This window comes from Sesamum indicum, linkage group LG8, assembly GCF_026168435.1.
Source record: "Sesamum indicum cultivar Baizhima isolate 11 linkage group LG8, ASM2616843v1, whole genome shotgun sequence".
Lineage (NCBI taxonomy): Eukaryota > Viridiplantae > Streptophyta > Magnoliopsida > Lamiales > Pedaliaceae > Sesamum > Sesamum indicum.
The window spans coordinates 28,006,745-28,022,933 of record NC_142664.1 but is presented as its reverse complement, the minus strand read 5'-3'; the positions used below and the strand labels follow the sequence as shown (position 1 = coordinate 28,022,933).

Genomic DNA, 16,189 nt, shown 5'->3' with positions numbered 1-16,189 from the left:
AGCAAAAACAAAAACAAAAAGCGAATAGTGAAGGATGAAGATGATATTTATAGAATGTGCAGTGGTGTACACGTGTCGAGCATGCAACTTATTTGGGCCCACGAGCCTCTCGGCGGATTGGTTTGCTTGGCTGGCGTACCGACAGTAACGTGCGTGCGTTGAGTCGTAGGGGATCAGTGTTGCTATGGGTATTATCCGCACATATGGACTTCTGTTTCAACTTTAAAATCAGTGTTTATCAATTTATAAATTAAAAAAAAATAACACTTAATTAAATTAATTTAAATTAAAAATTATAAATAGCTCTCTAACAATTTTTACAAATTATCGATAAAATATAATATAAGTGATAGTTTTAAAATTATCACTAAAAAAATATAATAAGTGATGATATCTGATTTTGTCATTACATAATTATTAGTAACATTATAATATAACTCACTTTTTCATTTTATCAAAATTCTCTCTCTTTTTTTTTTTTGTTGTAATAATGTTTGAAGAATTTAATATTTTATTCAATAAATTAATTAATTAAATTATAATATGGCTAAACTATTTTTCTGAGTGCGCCACTGTTGTTAGTGAATAAGGGTAATTAAGAATAAAAATATTAAAATGATTTGGCGATGATGCTCCGACATGTTTCCATAGAGGTTAAAGCTTGTTTGGATGACAAGCAAAGGAGCAATATGGCTTTTGCATACCAAATGCATGGATTCCTTAAATTAAACTATTCAGATTCTTATTTCATGAACACACTTATCTTTATTATTTCCATCCAAACATGATTTCACTTAATTAATTACCCAATTATTTATTTATTTATTTTACAGTGCATATACTAACATGATGAAATGGATATAGGTGGAGTCAATTTTCAAGAGTGGTTCACGAGAATATGCACGTTCACATACTATTAGTACAAAACTACAAATGAAAAAGTCGGACAACATTGTTTTTCTTGCATAATTTTTGTCCGAATGTTTATTTAATTACCACTTGAAATTTGGAATGCCACTATGGGAATTTATTTATGAAAAAAAATAAAAAAGTTGTTGGGCAGTTGATAATTAACTAAATAAAACATGTGAAAGAGTTTGGGGGGAAGGGTGGTGGAATTGGTTGGAAACTTGAAGGAGAAATGAAATAAAGACAACAGGACAAAGACACTCAAAGAATTTTGTGATGTTTACCTCTACCCCCTTTTTTTTTTTAAATAATTTTACATAAAAAAAGTAAAGTAGCTTTGCTTTTTGTGACAGAATGGGACAATTTCTGATTGGGAATAAATTGACCCTAAAAAGTTCTGTACCACAACTAGGTTTTGAGTGCATCTACTTGTGTAATACTTTAATGACTTGGACATGAAATCTTGACTAGGAATGCCTCCTTGCTAAATATATATATTTCGATGAGATTTGGTGTAATTATTAGTAATATATATATTATTTTAAATATAATATAATAAAATTTGAACTATTTAATTTATTGATTTTATTTTATTTTATTGAATTTAAAATGCAAAATTGTTAAAAACAAATATATATATTATGCATGAGGGTAATATTGTCCAAAATTTTAATTTTAGGGGGTAGGTGTTATATTTGTTAGTTTAAGAGGATAAATGTTATATCAAGAATAGTTCATGATGACAAAATGTATTTTACTCTGTATTTTATCAGGACACAAATGCCCTAGGTTGCTGTTCTATACAAAAAGTTGCCTAAAATCCACACATTATTTGGATTATGCTAACCTGGTCTCAATTTCATTAATTAAATATAAATATGTATAAACTCAGGATAAATATAGAATCATTCTCGCATAAATGGTTCTTGTGTAATCTTACTCATCGTTAGTCGTTCACGTTATGAGTATAATTTTTACCACCTTAACTATTCCTACGAACTCATATTTTTCTTCTTTACAGTCCCACTAATTTAAATATCAGAGAATTATGACCGAGACTCTTCGAATGTTGTTGTTTGCTTCGTTATCATGCAATTGATTTCGAGTCTTAATTTAGCATTTCTTAGCTGTTCGGACAAAAATTAAACACCTATACGACCTTACTAAATTCATACACACAAAAATATTCATCCCCACTTTGATGCATTTTCATTATCCGCTCCACTTTTAATTGTGTGTTATTATTATTTTTTTAAAAATTTGTGTCGTATTTATTTGATTACTGGGTAAATTACAACTACCTCTCTTGAAGTATAACATAATTACGAATACTTTCTTATTGTTTCAAAAATTATGAGTACCCCCTCAAACAGAAAATTATTATGTAACCCCTAAACGGTGAAGTGAATATTTATTATTTTACCCTTGCAGCATTTTTAAAAATAAAAAATATATAAAAAATATAAAAATATTTACTATGGGTAAAATAAATATTCATAGGAAATATTAGTTCATATTTAAAAATTCTCAAAAATATAAAATTTTAATTTATAATATAAAATAATATACGATCCGTACAACACAAATTTAGATGAAAAGCTAACGAAGTAGGCTCGTTGTTAGACCGACGTTAAAATCACAAAATATTTATAATTTTTTAAATATTAAATCCGAGTTAACCCTTGATTATATACATAGAAATAATGCGGGCCAACCAGTCAATGAAGATAGATAAGATGGTGATTGAGATGATATGAATATTGTGGAACTTGTTTGCTTCTACAAATCCACGATATATTTCGAGTCCAATGCACAGCAAATGGGCCTCTCACAGTGGTCGACCACACACATACACCGGGTAAAATTCATTTTAGTCCCCACATTTAATTGTAATTTTAAAATAGTCTCTGTTTTTTCAACTAATTTTAAATTAATCCCTGCAGCAATTAATTTTCCCATATTACCCCTAACAAACCTTTTTTCTAAGAAAAAAATATTTTTACTGCTTGACATTTCTTTTTTTCTTTATTGCTATTTGGTCCCTCATACATTAGCATATAAAATAATAATTATTTTAATTGAAAAAATTTATCGTTAAACGTTTATTCAGATATTTGTGTACATTTAATTTTAAATTTTTTAGAAATTGCTTATTGTTGTATAAATATATATATGTTAATTGGATAAATAAAAAATATTAAAAAGTAGAAGAAAGTTATAAGAAATAATTGAAAAAAATGAGTGAGAGAAGAAAAAGAGAAATAGAAACTGAGACGAAAGAAAAACACAAATTTAATAAAATAATTTAAAAAATAAAAAATGACATACATAAAAATTTGAAGACGGTAAAATGGCGATGTTCAATTATATAAAAGTACAGATAATAATTTGATTAATGATATATCAATTTAATTGTTATGAATTTATTGCACTTTTGAAAATTTTTAAATAAAAGAACGCCTAAATGATACAAAGTATTGTATACCCATTTTTTCAATATTTTACCAAACATATTTATTTTCTTAATTTATTCTCTAACTTTAGAAGTTTTTGTATTTAAATATTTTCTCTCTATTTTTTTATTCAAACTATTTTCTCCAACTTATTTGTTTAATTTTTTTATTTGAAAATTCAATAAGTTTATTAAGTTTACAATGATTATATTAATATATCATTATATAAGTTATTATTTTAGGGTCAACAGTAAATTATTTCTATTAAAGCGGTTATAATTTTCTAAGTTTAAAAATAGAAGGACCAAATTGTAATAAAAAAATAAAAATTTAATGCATGAATTTTACCCCACATACACATTACCCCATCACTTCATTTTTCTTTTAGGGTTTTTGTCATAATGTCATTTCAAAATACCGAAAACTTATTTATAAAAAAATAATTAATTCAATATTTTTTATTTATATTTATTAATTGTCATCGAACGCAGCCCTGCAAGTATATAAAAGATAACTATAGGATAGAAAAAAAATCATTGTGTTAGGAGATAAAAAATAAAGAAATTCGTAAAAAGAAAGAAATGTAGTATGTAGTGAGGGAAAAAAATTGTATTTATGAGTTTATTTAAAATATAAAAGATTTGTGGCAAAAGAATCACGAGAACATAACGTGAGAGATAAATGTAGGGTAGCGTGTCAAAAAAAAAATTATAATTATAAAATTAGTAAGAAAATATTTAATTACTATTTTGATTAAATTTTTATTTGAATGGAAAAAAAAATTAAAGAGTAAAATTGATTATTAAAAATTAGTGGATCAAAAGGATTTTTTTTTCTTTTTAAATAATGAGTATAGATTAATGAAAAATATATAAACGTGTGATAAAGTGTACAAAAATATAAATTCGGATAAGCGTGTTTATCGTAACTAATTTCATAGAGTCGCATTATCGTGTAAATCAGTAGAACAATCGCCCATTCCGATATTGCAGCAGTCCCCGCTTGGAGATAGGATAGGAATTTGCCCGTTTCTCACTTCCTCTTCTGTTTGAATACTTGATTGGATTGTTCTGCTTCTGCTCATCCCAATCCTTATGGAGGTGTTCTCGCTGTTAGGAAACAGTTCTCAGCCCGTGTTTTGTTTCTCCACGACCCGGCCTGTCAAGAACTTTAAGCCCATCGCCGCCACGGTTGCAACACCGGCCGCGGCGGAGGGAATTTCGGCTTCAGTCTCTTCTAATGGTACTGAAGAGCGTAGCGAAGTCTGGAGCAAGCCGCTGACGGTTTCCAAACACAATCCGAAGAATCTCTCTGCTCCGTATAAAGCAAGAGAATCCGCGATTCTTGATATTCAGCATTCTTCTGAATTGGCATCTGCTCTTTCGAGGTTTCTTCAACTCTGCTTTTCTTTATCAAACCTATTTCAGTATGTTGATATTACTTAACCTGGAATTTGTTTCATTATGGATCTTATGTGCTGTAATGCCGGTTGTTCTTGTGAGAGGGTTATGAATGAGTTGGTTATTGTGAAGCTAATATTTGAACTAAGTTTTTGGTGGGAGCTTTCAGTTGTCTTCTCGGAGTTAATGGAGTAGAGAATATAGTTGATGGTCTTGCTAACAACTACTCTAGAGCATTTAGCCGTGCTGGATAACTAATTTGTAGGTTGCTACAATTCTGTGGTCATAGCATAGTTTGCCTTGTGCGCCTGTTTGTTTTCCTTGTTAATGACTTCTTGTTTACCATTGTCTTGCAGTATATTTAGCATAATCCTTTCATATTTGTCCATCTTGTTTACCATTGTCTTGGACTATATGCAGCATTGTCCTTTCATGGCTTCTTTATGTGTTTGAGTGTGTGAGACTGTTGAGAACAATTTTTCATTTAAATGATTTTATTTCTAGACATATTGGGGACATTGTCAATTTTGCTTCATATGAGAGAAATATTGTTTGTAATGAAAAGTTAAAAACTCCTCTTAACCCATTTTGGGCAGTATATTTGATTAAACTGATGATTTTTCACGAGAAGCACTTCCTGTGGTGGCCATTTTGACAAAATATTTAACCTTACACAAAAGAAAGGAAAAAGATAACTTCATTCTGCTTACAGATCAGGAAAAGTGTTGAAAGCACAAGATCTGAATGTGGTGTTGCGCCATTTTGGGAAGCAAAACAGATGGAAGGATCTTTATCAGGTTTAATGGGTCAACAATTTCTGTTATTAATTCCCTTTTCTTGACATGTTGGTTGTAGTGTTTTCATGCTTATTCTTGTTAATGTTTCTCTTCCTATGGTTCACATGATACACTGCAACTTAATAATGTGAATGTTGAATAACTGGTAGATTTTGTAGCAAGTGTGTTGCATGTTTTGATCTCTGAATGCCACTTAAATATTTCCTTGTTTTCCTGGGGTCATGGCAAAACCAAGATTAAAAAATTCAGCTTGGAAAAACTTTTTACTTTTATGGAAATTACTCAAACATTATGATGATAAATTCAATTCACAAGCACATGGAAACGTTGTGATATTTAAACATACAAGTAACTGGGTAGAGTTGTGTACACTTTGTCTGGAGTGTGTTCAAGCAGGAAAGCTAGACTAAAAACACTGAGCTGTTTGGTTATGGCCGGACAGTAAATGAGGAAGCATAAGCATTTTTCAAGTAGTCATTTGTATGTATGTGGTTGAACAATTAAGTGTTCATCTGAAGCTGTGTGGATGTTCTCATTACCTCACTTGGAACAAGATCTGAAAAATTTTAGTTGACCTCTTTGCTATACAACTTCTGAATGGCCCAAAAAATTTGGTACCCTTGAGAAGAATACATTGAGGGTTGCTGTTATAGTAGAAGCATTGGGTTATAGATATCTGTTGCATAATGTTCCTGATAGAGTCTAATAGCATGGTGTTAATGAAACACCTTGCTGTTTTCATGGAAAGTTGACCACTTTGGGTTATAGATATCTGTTGCATAATGTAGCTGATAGGGTCTAATAGCATTGTGATATGAAACTATGTTAAAGAAAGCTTTTGTACTCTTTCATGAAGTTTTTCTTTTAAGACTTGCCTCTCAGATGTTTTATTCTGAGTGAAGCTATGAGCATCAAAACATAAAAAACCACCAGGTATTTGTTGTAATCTACTATCTCATTTCCTTGCAGCTTTTTGAATGGATGCAGCAGCATGGCAAAACTAATACTGCTTCCTACAGCAGTTATATAAAATTCATTGGGAGAGATTCGAATTATATGAAGGCCCTAGAGATATATAATAGCATCAAAGATGATTACACAAGGAACAACGTCTCTGTTTGCAATTCCACTCTGTATTGTTTAATAAAGAGTGGCAAGTTTCACAGCAGCCTGAAGTTATTTAATCAAATGAAGCAAGCTGGTTTAGTACCTGATATTGTAACGTATAGCACGGTATGCTACTATAACTCTCTCCATGATCTGTTGCAAACCAGTGAGAAGATTTTCTGGATTGAATCATCGTATGCAACCCAAACACAACTTTTGTTCACATTTTCTTCTTAATATGCATTTGATTTGAAGTTTTGGAGTCTCTTTGAATTTGTGAAAAAAATGATGCCTGTCGCAAAAAAGCTGTGGGATTTTATGGGATTAAATTTCAGAATCCGGGTAGATGTTCTTTTTGTTGGGGGGGGGGGCTTGTAATGTGTTGTACTGTTGTTCTAATGTATATATAGAGCAGTACAAAAATTTTGTAACTCAAGCATGACCATATATTCCAATAACAGCAGAAGTAATAAAAGTTGAAATAAAGTAAACAGGAAAAGAAAAACGAAGGTGTTAGTGGATTATTTGATATTCTAGGAATGTAAAACAGCAACAAATAAATGGCTAAAAGAATATTCTATAACAAAATTAACAATAACAATACCAACAAGTAAGTCATCAGTCAAGCAACTACATAAGGTTACGGATAATGAACTTAAAAGTACTAAACTTAAAATTTGTTATTCGCGTAGATTAAGTTCCAAATAATCTAGTACAAATCTCAATTGTCAAGTATCTCAGATGGAAACGAATTAAAACTTTTGATGTTTGTGAAATATGGAAAATATCCATGAAAGTCTATATTATTGTTTATTGATAATTCTCACCTTAAAATGACTTTTGTTTAATCTTGTCTTTGTTAAGATTTTTGGTTCATTAGTTTGATTGTTTGGTCGAGTACTATCTCTGACTATACAACATATGTAGAAAGAAAAATCCAATGTGATAAACATCATTATATGTTTTGTTTTTGTCCATGGATATAAACACATAACATTCACACACAAAAACACACTTATAATATATCTATCTATATATATGTGCTTGCAAACGAGCAGGTGGTGGGTGTGGCACCACAAACCTGCCTTCTCTTCCTAGTAGTCAGCCCCAGTGCTGAGTTCTTCTTCCTTTTGATCTTTACGCTATCTGTCAGTTTCCTGTGTCCTTACAGTTGTGGCTTTTTGCATCTTAGTTACTTGTGGGCTGCGCCAAAGTAAAGGGTGGATATGTTAAGGCAATGGAACTGGTGCGAGAAATTAAATATAGGGGCTTGCAAATGGACATCGTAGTGTATGGAACACTTATATCAGTTTGTGCTTCAAACAATCAATGTGAAGAAGCAGAGAAGTACTTCAACGAGATGAGGAGTGAAGGTCATTCTCCCAATGTCTTCCACTACAGCTCTTTGCTAAATGCATATGCAGTTGATGGAAACTATAAAAAGGCTGACGAGTTGATTCAAGAAATGAGATGTGCAGGACTAGTTTTGAACAAGGTGCATTTCCAAGTTCTTTTACCAAGAAACGCAATCTTGTCCACTTCAATTTACTGAACATTGCTTAATGCTACTATTAATTCATTACTACATCATAATTTTACATGTGTGGCTGATTTAAATTTCATTTTCATAGAGAAACTCATGGAGAAACGCCATAAAACATTTTTATGCAATGTTTGGACCATGGGTTTTAAGTGAGAAATGGAAGGGAAAAAGGAAAGGTATTAATCAGCAATGAAAAACATAATACTATTTGAAGTGGAAATGTTTTTCCTTTTCTTCATTACTAATATCCAAGGATCAAATATGCCTTTGACTCTGATTATAGTGTCACTTAAGTAGCAAAACTCTGCCTTTAGTATTTGTCTTTGCAATTCACTGGAGCAGGTTATTTATCCTCTCGCACTTCTTCATTGTTTAATGTTGATTGATCCTGAAAGAGTCACAATCTGAATAAGAGGAATAAGATTCCATTTACCTGGATTTCGAAATCCCTTCTTTCTTTAGGTTTTTAACTATTTGTGATCTGTGGCTAGCTTTTTCATACTGAAACTGAGGCTTGGGCTGTTTAAGGAAGCTATCATTCTGTGGCATTGTATTATGACTGCTGTAACTTCACTCACATAGTTGGAGAGAATGTTGTTAATATTTTTGTCATTTTTATCTGTCATAGCTGAGTTAGTCAGCTTTCTGATTTAGTATGTCACTGTTTGTGTAACACCGATTTGCAAGTGCAGGTGTTAGTATTATTAGGACCTCTTCTTTTCTTTAATTTTTGTACTTATTAATTTTAGGATAAAATTTTAGTAAGAGTGACAATGCATCTACTTAGTGTTAACTTATATATCCATTGCACTCATGCACATCATGTCAATGTGGGGAACTAAGTTCTAGTCACCTACTAGTTTAGCAATTCAGTCACAAGTGGTTCTATATAATTTTCTTGCAGGTTATACTAACAACTCTGCTGAAAGTATTTGTTAAAGGCGGCTTGTTTGAGAAATCAAGAGAACTGATGGATGAACTGCAAGATCTGGGCTATGCTGAAGATGAGGTGACCATACATGTACTTTGTGTTTCTGCTACAATTCAAAATGATGATTGCATCTTTATGTATCCCGCTGCTGCCACCTCATCTATATATATCCTGCAGATTTATTTATTTATTAATTTATTTCCGTGTGGTCTTAGATTTGTTTCTGTTATTTTGCTTTCTTTAATGCTTATTTAGTATATGATGATTTTGCTTCTTTCTGATATGGTTTCAAAGATAAACAATGTTAAATAGCTAAATGGAATTTGATTATTAACGTCAAACCAAAATGAACCTGATTGTTGATATCAATGCAAGATGAAGACTTGTCAAAGTCATATCTGGGCCCATACTTAATTAACTGAAAGCTGCAACCATAATTATTTTGATTTGACACGAAATGTCCAGTTGCCTAGTGTTTAAAACTTCATATTACTTGTACACTACCTTCAGTCAGAATTGAATGTGCAGATGTTATTGTTAATCAATCAATTGGACTCCTTTTCTGAATGATATATCAAGCAATTAGTTGTCAAACATGTTCTACTTATACTAAAGATAATAGTACTTCATGCTACCAAGATTATAAAAAATTAATACAACAATCTGGCATAAAATCATATAGTTTAACATAATTTGTTGCCAGCTGGACATTAAAGTGCAAGACATAGGGATCAAATGCATTTACAGGGAGTATGTACAAATAATGGAAAATAAATAAATTCTCCATTACTTTCGTGTAGTGCCACATGCTTCAAATCCTTGCAAAAAGGAAATATGCTCCTTGCGCGGGGGGGGGGGGGGATACATTTCTGGAAGAGGAAAACTAAATGTAAGGAAATTGCACAATGAGTGAGTTGGGACTCTTAGCTAAGCCTAGAGAGTTTGTTTGATCTCCCTATGCTTATTGCTCCCTCCATGGTAAATGGATGCACCGTTGCTTGACACTTTCTTTCTAATTAGAATTATGCTTTGGTGCTTTCATATTTTCATGTTAAAACCAATTCATCTACTTCATCCTCTCTCCCCTAATTCTTTCAGAAACCTGGCCTCTAATGTTGATTGTTGTCCCCACCAAAGACATCTTACTACTGGAAGTAATCCACTTCTCAAATATAAACAAATAGAACTGAACAGCCAAAAATTATATAAAAGAAATATAAAACTTCATATTACTAGGAAGTATCAGAAAAGACAAAGAGGCAAATCGACTTCTACCTTTCACCTAAACCTGTGAAGCAAACTCATAAATCACAACTAGGCTATAAACCTACTCCCGGGCATTTGCATGGGAAAAAGAAATGAATCTGCCTCAATCCCCTGCAGTCGAATGCCTATGTTCTTGTTATTTATTGCTGGACATGGGACCTAGTTGGCGGTATGAGATGTCGTCGTGGCTCACAGTGCTGTGTTCTTTGCATACTTTTGCGAGCGGTGGATGTCGAAGGAATGATGAGGCCGGTTGCAAGAGATGTTTTTCAGGGAAAGTAAAATTTTTCCTGTCATGCTAGTTTAAAATTGAAGATGTTACACACCATGTCGCAAAGTTTTCCACTAGAAAGTGGAGATGCAGTTCTACCCTGACTCAAAAGGAGACAACTGAATTGCAACACTGGAAAAGTTTTAAATAGAAATACAGGGCCTTTGTTTCTTTGTGATATTCTCGTCTTTCAATTTAATCAAATTAGGGGAAAGATATGAGCCATTTATTAGCATTTGGGAGGGAGAAAAGGTCTAGAAGGTTGTGCTTATTCCAACCTATGTCATGATGTTACGCATTTTGTTCATGCAGTGCGATTGTTTATTTCTAGCTAACATTTTAATATTTTTGTATAATAAAGGTTTATTTATGGCTCTCCAGTCAACGTGCAAGTATTTCTGCAGCTCTTCACGGCTTATCAAATCCTTGTTTCCTGCAGATGCCATACTGTTTACTGATGGATGGCCTTGTAAAGTCGGGGAAACTTATGGAAGCCAAATCAGTTTTTGACGAAATGAGGCAAAAAGAAGTGAAAAATGGTACGTCTAGTTGGAAAATCAAGTGTTCTACTGGGATCTAACCGCACAGTGCTTGCATGTTGTTTACTCATAGAAATTTAGTAGCAATCTGAGCAAGGTATTACTTTGGATTTTACTTTTGGTTGGACCTTTGTTTCATATGGGTTTTGGGTTGCATGCATTATATGCATCATGATTATTGATATATGATGTCTTGCGCAGTGACATTAACCCTAGTAGTGGGGTGAAAACTTGAAGGTTGCTATTACAGTAGTTTGATGCTTGAAAATTCAATTTGGCAATACTGAATTTCTGATAGTGAGCAGTGGCCTAGGATGTATTCAAAATTGTGTGCAACAATGTATGTTTGGGACAATGTAGTGGGGTGCAAACTTGAAGGTTGCTATCACACTAGTTTGAGGCTTGAAAATTCTATTTGGCAATACTGAAATTCTGATATTGAGCACTGGGCTAGGATGTATTCAAAACTCTGTGCAACAATGTATGTCTGGAAATGAGCTCAGTTCCACCCAATTGATCTAATCAAGATTTGTATTCTTCGTTAGTATCTTGTATTTCTTTTATTTTGAATTTGTGGAGCATCCCACTTGGTGTGCATTTCTTTACTTAATTTTTTATATCTGAACCTCAGTCTTAAAGTTACTTGTCGTTCTAATTACATTCTTTGCTGAAAACATGTGTAGATGGTTACTCCTACAGTATTATGATTTCAGCCCTCTGCCGTGGTGGGCTCATTGAAGAAGCAAAGCAGTTGGCTTGTGAATTTGAGATCAAGTATGACAAGTATGATGTGGTCATTTTGAACTCGATGCTTGGTGCCTATTGTAGATCAGGAGAAATGGAGAATGTGATGAAGCTGATGAAGAAAATGGATGAGTCGGCAATTAGTCCTGATTGGAATACCTTTCATATCTTAATAAAATATTTCTGCAAGGAGCAGTTGTATTTACTTGCCTATCAGACAATGGCGGACATGCACAGGAAAGGTCACCAGCCTGAGGAGGTAAATAGTTGGAATGTACAAGTTTATGCATGAAGATGCACACTTTCCTAAACCTGATACTTGGCTTCATAGGTTTTCAGAACTTCCTCGTGATTTTCTATAAAATATATTTAACAGTAAAAGAAGCTAAGGTGTTAGATGGTTGTCGTCATTTACTTTATGGACTGGGAAAAAGTTCAAATACTTGTTATGTATTTAGGAATTGAAATTGTATGCAACAAGTTTTCTCCAATAATTCGTGCAACTACATGCTCTTTATCCTTTCAACTTGACACTGAAGCTAAATAGAATTTCATTCCTCTGTTCTGTTTGGTTGAGAGAAATCATGATTCAAGTCTAGCCATGGTAAACTAAGAGTCGAGAATGCAATTATTCAAGTGGTCATATTAGGAGATGAATTATCTGGGGGCATGATCTTTAGCAACTGCAATCTTAGGTGGATCTTCTAAATGCTCAACATTGACTTTTTTGGTTCAGTTTGTGGTCATATGAATCTTTCCAACATCAACTTTTCTTGTCATCTTTTTTCCTGTTATGTTTCCGTGAATTCTTCTTGCCCTCTAGGTTGAGGTTGTTAGCCCTTTGGATGACTGTAATTATCTATAATACTGCTCATGGCAAAACAGTATGTGATTGGAAGCTGAAAGTTACTCAAATGTGGTTACTGGATGCGTACATGTTAAATCAAGTACAAACTCAGTGAATCTGGCCCGACAGTTTCTTACAGGTTTCCCTTATGCAGGGTCTCGCTGTCTCTTTGATTAATCATCTTGGCAAAACTGGTTCCCATTCAGAAGCATTTTCAGTGTACAGTATGTTGAGATATAGCAAGAGGACAATTAACAAGGCCCTTCACGAGAAGATTTTACATATTTTACTTGCAGGTGGGCTTCTTAAAGATGCATACGTAGTGGTCAAGGTACGAATTATATGACAAGCTTCACTGGATTATTGGTGGTTGTTCGATATATATGTATATATATTTCTAACCACTCGACTTCTTCAGGACAATGCACATTTGATCTCTCAGACTGCTATTAAGAAGTTTGCTACCTCCTTTATGCGAAAGGGCAATATAAACCTAGTAAATGATGTGCTCAAGTCTATCCACAGTTCTGGCTACAAGATTGATCTGGTAATCGTTTAAGTTTTGAGATTCCATCAGCATATATTGTTTTCAGTACTAAATGTAATCCACATGCTTCAGGGTCTGTTACGTGTGTCTTTGCCTCCACCCGCTCACATGATTATGCGTTAAATATTCTCATGAAGCCTTTATTATGTTTGGGTTTTGATTCTGATAGTATGTATGGTTTATATTGTTGATCTTTGCAAATATCATACTTCAACCACATTCTGGATTTGGAGTTAGAAACAGCAGCTGTCTTGTCTAGGTGTTGTCTGTTTGGAAACACTTGTTTCTTCCATATTTGGACCTTAGCTCCATGGAACAATATGTTAGTTCTGAAACACGGAAGAATTTGAAATCTTAGATCACCTTTTCGCTTTTCTGTAGATTCAAATTTCAGCCATTTGTTACGTTCTCTCTTTCAGGACATCTTTCACATGGCTGTTTCTCGTTACGTTGAGCAACCTGAAAAGAAAGAACTGTTTCTTCATTTGCTACAGTGGATGCCTGGTCAAGGCTATCATGTTGATTCATCTACAAGGAATTTGATCTTCAAGAACTCCCACTTGTTTGGAGACCATTCTACTGCAGAGTTATTGTCTAAGCATCATGCAGTGTTGAAGTCAAATAAATCACGTGAGGGGAGAAAGAAATGAACATGAGCTTTCAGAGCATCAGGTATTCAACATCTCTCCCTCACATTCTTCAAGACCCCATATTTTAATGAGGGACAATATTTTATTTTGTGGATGACCTATGATCCCATTTCTTTCCAGTGCTGGAAAAAAAATTATCTGCTAGTGGCATACTTCCTGTAAACATATCTTGGAAATTTGAAGCCAGTGTATATCATGGTCTTCCACTGCACTCCAGAAGTAATGACCAAGTAGATATAGCATCTATAGAAAATTAAATGTTGCATGAGAAATATGTAATGACAGTTATCTACAGTAACATTAGTGATCAGCAACATCTGGTACCATAACAGGGTACAAATGTATATCATCTGACCATGCGTTTCTTGTACTAGAATCAAGTTCTGAAATGCATTCCCAAACTGCACTATTGCATTTGAAGCCACTGCCAAATGCAATTTGCCACACCCTATCGCGTTTCTTGATCCTGCCTTTTGCCTCCAGATAGCTTAATTCATACCAGACAGAAGAGGAAGAAGTATTCCCAAATCTATGAAGAGTCATCCTGGATGCTTCGACATCTTCTTTATTCAGTCTCAGCCTCTCCTCCACAGCATCAATGACTGCTCTTCCACCCGCATGTATGCAGAAATGCTCTAACGCCTTCTTGAAGTTCGGTATGTATATTTCCTTCTTTATTGTTGAACTGCAAATCTTGCTACGAATGATTGACCGTCCATAGAGGAGCTGCTCAGAAATTGGTAAAACATACGGGCCTAACTCTGTTATATTTTTTTTCAGGGCATGTCCTGCGACATGTATAAGGGATCTTGACAGTGAAACTCCAACTTCCCCAGCATCATCACTTTGTTCGAAAACAGACTGGTAAGATTGATCATCCGAACCCATGTGTGTTCTGAAGAGATATCGTAGTCTGTATTTCGCTTTCAGTTTGTCCTGCTTCTTGTTCGACAGTAACACAGCGACCCCTCCCATTCGGAACAATGCGTTGGCTAAAAGCATGGACTTGTTTCGACCCCTATAACCACTCGGAGTTACTGCTTCCATGCTGAGAACCAGAGCCAATGAGTTCCGATGGACTCTCAGCAAGTCTTTGGCTAAACCAACGGCCACTAGCCCAGCACTGCACCCCATTCCACTTAGGCTCACACTCTTGACATTGCTTCTGAGTCCAAACTTGTTTATGATCATAGCTGCAATGGACGGTGTGGGGCAGAATATGCTGCAGTTGGTTACGAGTATATCAATGTTCTTGGGATTTACGTTATGTTTACTGAGGAGATCTTCTACCACTGCAAAAAGAATGGTTTCTGTTTCTTCTCGGGTCCGGCTGAGAGATTTATCAGGTGGAATTTGATGCACCGAAAGAGGGAGGCAAGCCTCGGACCCGATACCCGACCTTTCACCCACTTTAGCCTGGAAATCGATGGCCTCCCTCTCATGAATACCACATATTTCAAAATGTTCGATAAACTTGGCAGTCGAGACGCGAAGATGGGCCGGCGGTAGATAGCAAGAGAAGTCGATCAGGTAAACAGAATGGGATTTGGAAGAAAAGAAGTAAACAATCAAGAATAAAGCAAGAGGCAGTAAGAGTTGAGAATAAGGAAAGGGGAGATAGCTATCAATAACTTTGGTGGAGTCGGTGAGGCAGGTGTTCTGAGTAGCATCCACCATGATTGTTGGCATTATACCCCTTATCGGGGAGCCTCTTCTTATTTAATATGTGGTTGACTTTGATGGGGGAGTGGGACTCCGTTCCTGATCATGAATATTGCATGTTGGACCTTATTAGCATGCAGATTGGGTTCCTTTCTGGTAAAAGTTTGCGTCAAGCAAGCAAATGCTTGAGTACCCTCCTCCGCTTATCATGCCAATGCATATTCTCCTTGGTTGCCCCATGGGGACTATATGTATAAATTGGATTTTCGATTCCAAATTCTATTATATCTTCTACTTTTTCATTTGATATACATGTTATATTATGTTATTTATTTGTCTTTAAAATGATTGTACAATGTGTCTTATATATATACTAAATAAAATAGTAAGATGCAATATGATTTGAAATAGAAGGTGCCAATTTGTATAATAGTTACGTTCTTGTGATTTTCTTTTGTGTGGTAAGTATTGAAGTTCCTCTAAATTAGAAAAATGGTTAGATAGATTTACTCAAATTAAATTT

The 16,189-nt window shown here is 34.1% G+C and overlaps 2 protein-coding genes across 5 annotated transcripts; one reads left to right on the top strand and one right to left on the bottom strand.

Moving 5' to 3' along the window:
* The first annotated feature begins 4,323 nt into the window (after positions 1–4,323).
* On the top strand, positions 4,324–16,011 carry EMB3103 (Pentatricopeptide repeat (PPR) superfamily protein). 4 transcript variants are annotated; one of them, XM_020696440.2, is made up of 13 exons: positions 4,324–4,749; positions 5,475–5,559; positions 6,529–6,792; positions 7,859–8,161; positions 9,114–9,218; positions 11,039–11,216; positions 11,900–12,219; positions 12,962–13,138; positions 13,226–13,354; positions 13,774–14,026; positions 14,379–14,660; positions 14,785–14,868; positions 14,959–16,011. In XM_020696440.2, the coding sequence occupies exons 1-10, from the start codon at positions 4,457–4,459 to the stop codon at positions 14,002–14,004; spliced, it is 2,085 nt and encodes a 694-aa protein (XP_020552099.1). In that variant the 5' UTR covers positions 4,324–4,456; the 3' UTR covers positions 14,005–14,026; positions 14,379–14,660; positions 14,785–14,868; positions 14,959–16,011. The 4 variants fall into 4 exon arrangements, with proteins under 4 accessions (XP_020552099.1, XP_020552098.1, XP_011087749.1 ...); XM_020696439.2 differs by having other exon boundaries at positions 4,325–4,749; positions 14,488–14,660; XM_011089447.3 differs by having other exon boundaries at positions 4,327–4,749; positions 11,117–11,216; positions 14,488–14,660.
* On the bottom strand, positions 14,281–15,693 carry KCS7 (3-ketoacyl-CoA synthase 7). Its single transcript, XM_011089451.3, has one exon. It carries the CDS (start codon positions 15,691–15,693, stop codon positions 14,305–14,307), a length of 1,389 nt encoding a protein of 462 aa, XP_011087753.1. The 3' UTR covers positions 14,281–14,304.
* Positions 16,012–16,189: the final 178 nt, after the last annotated feature.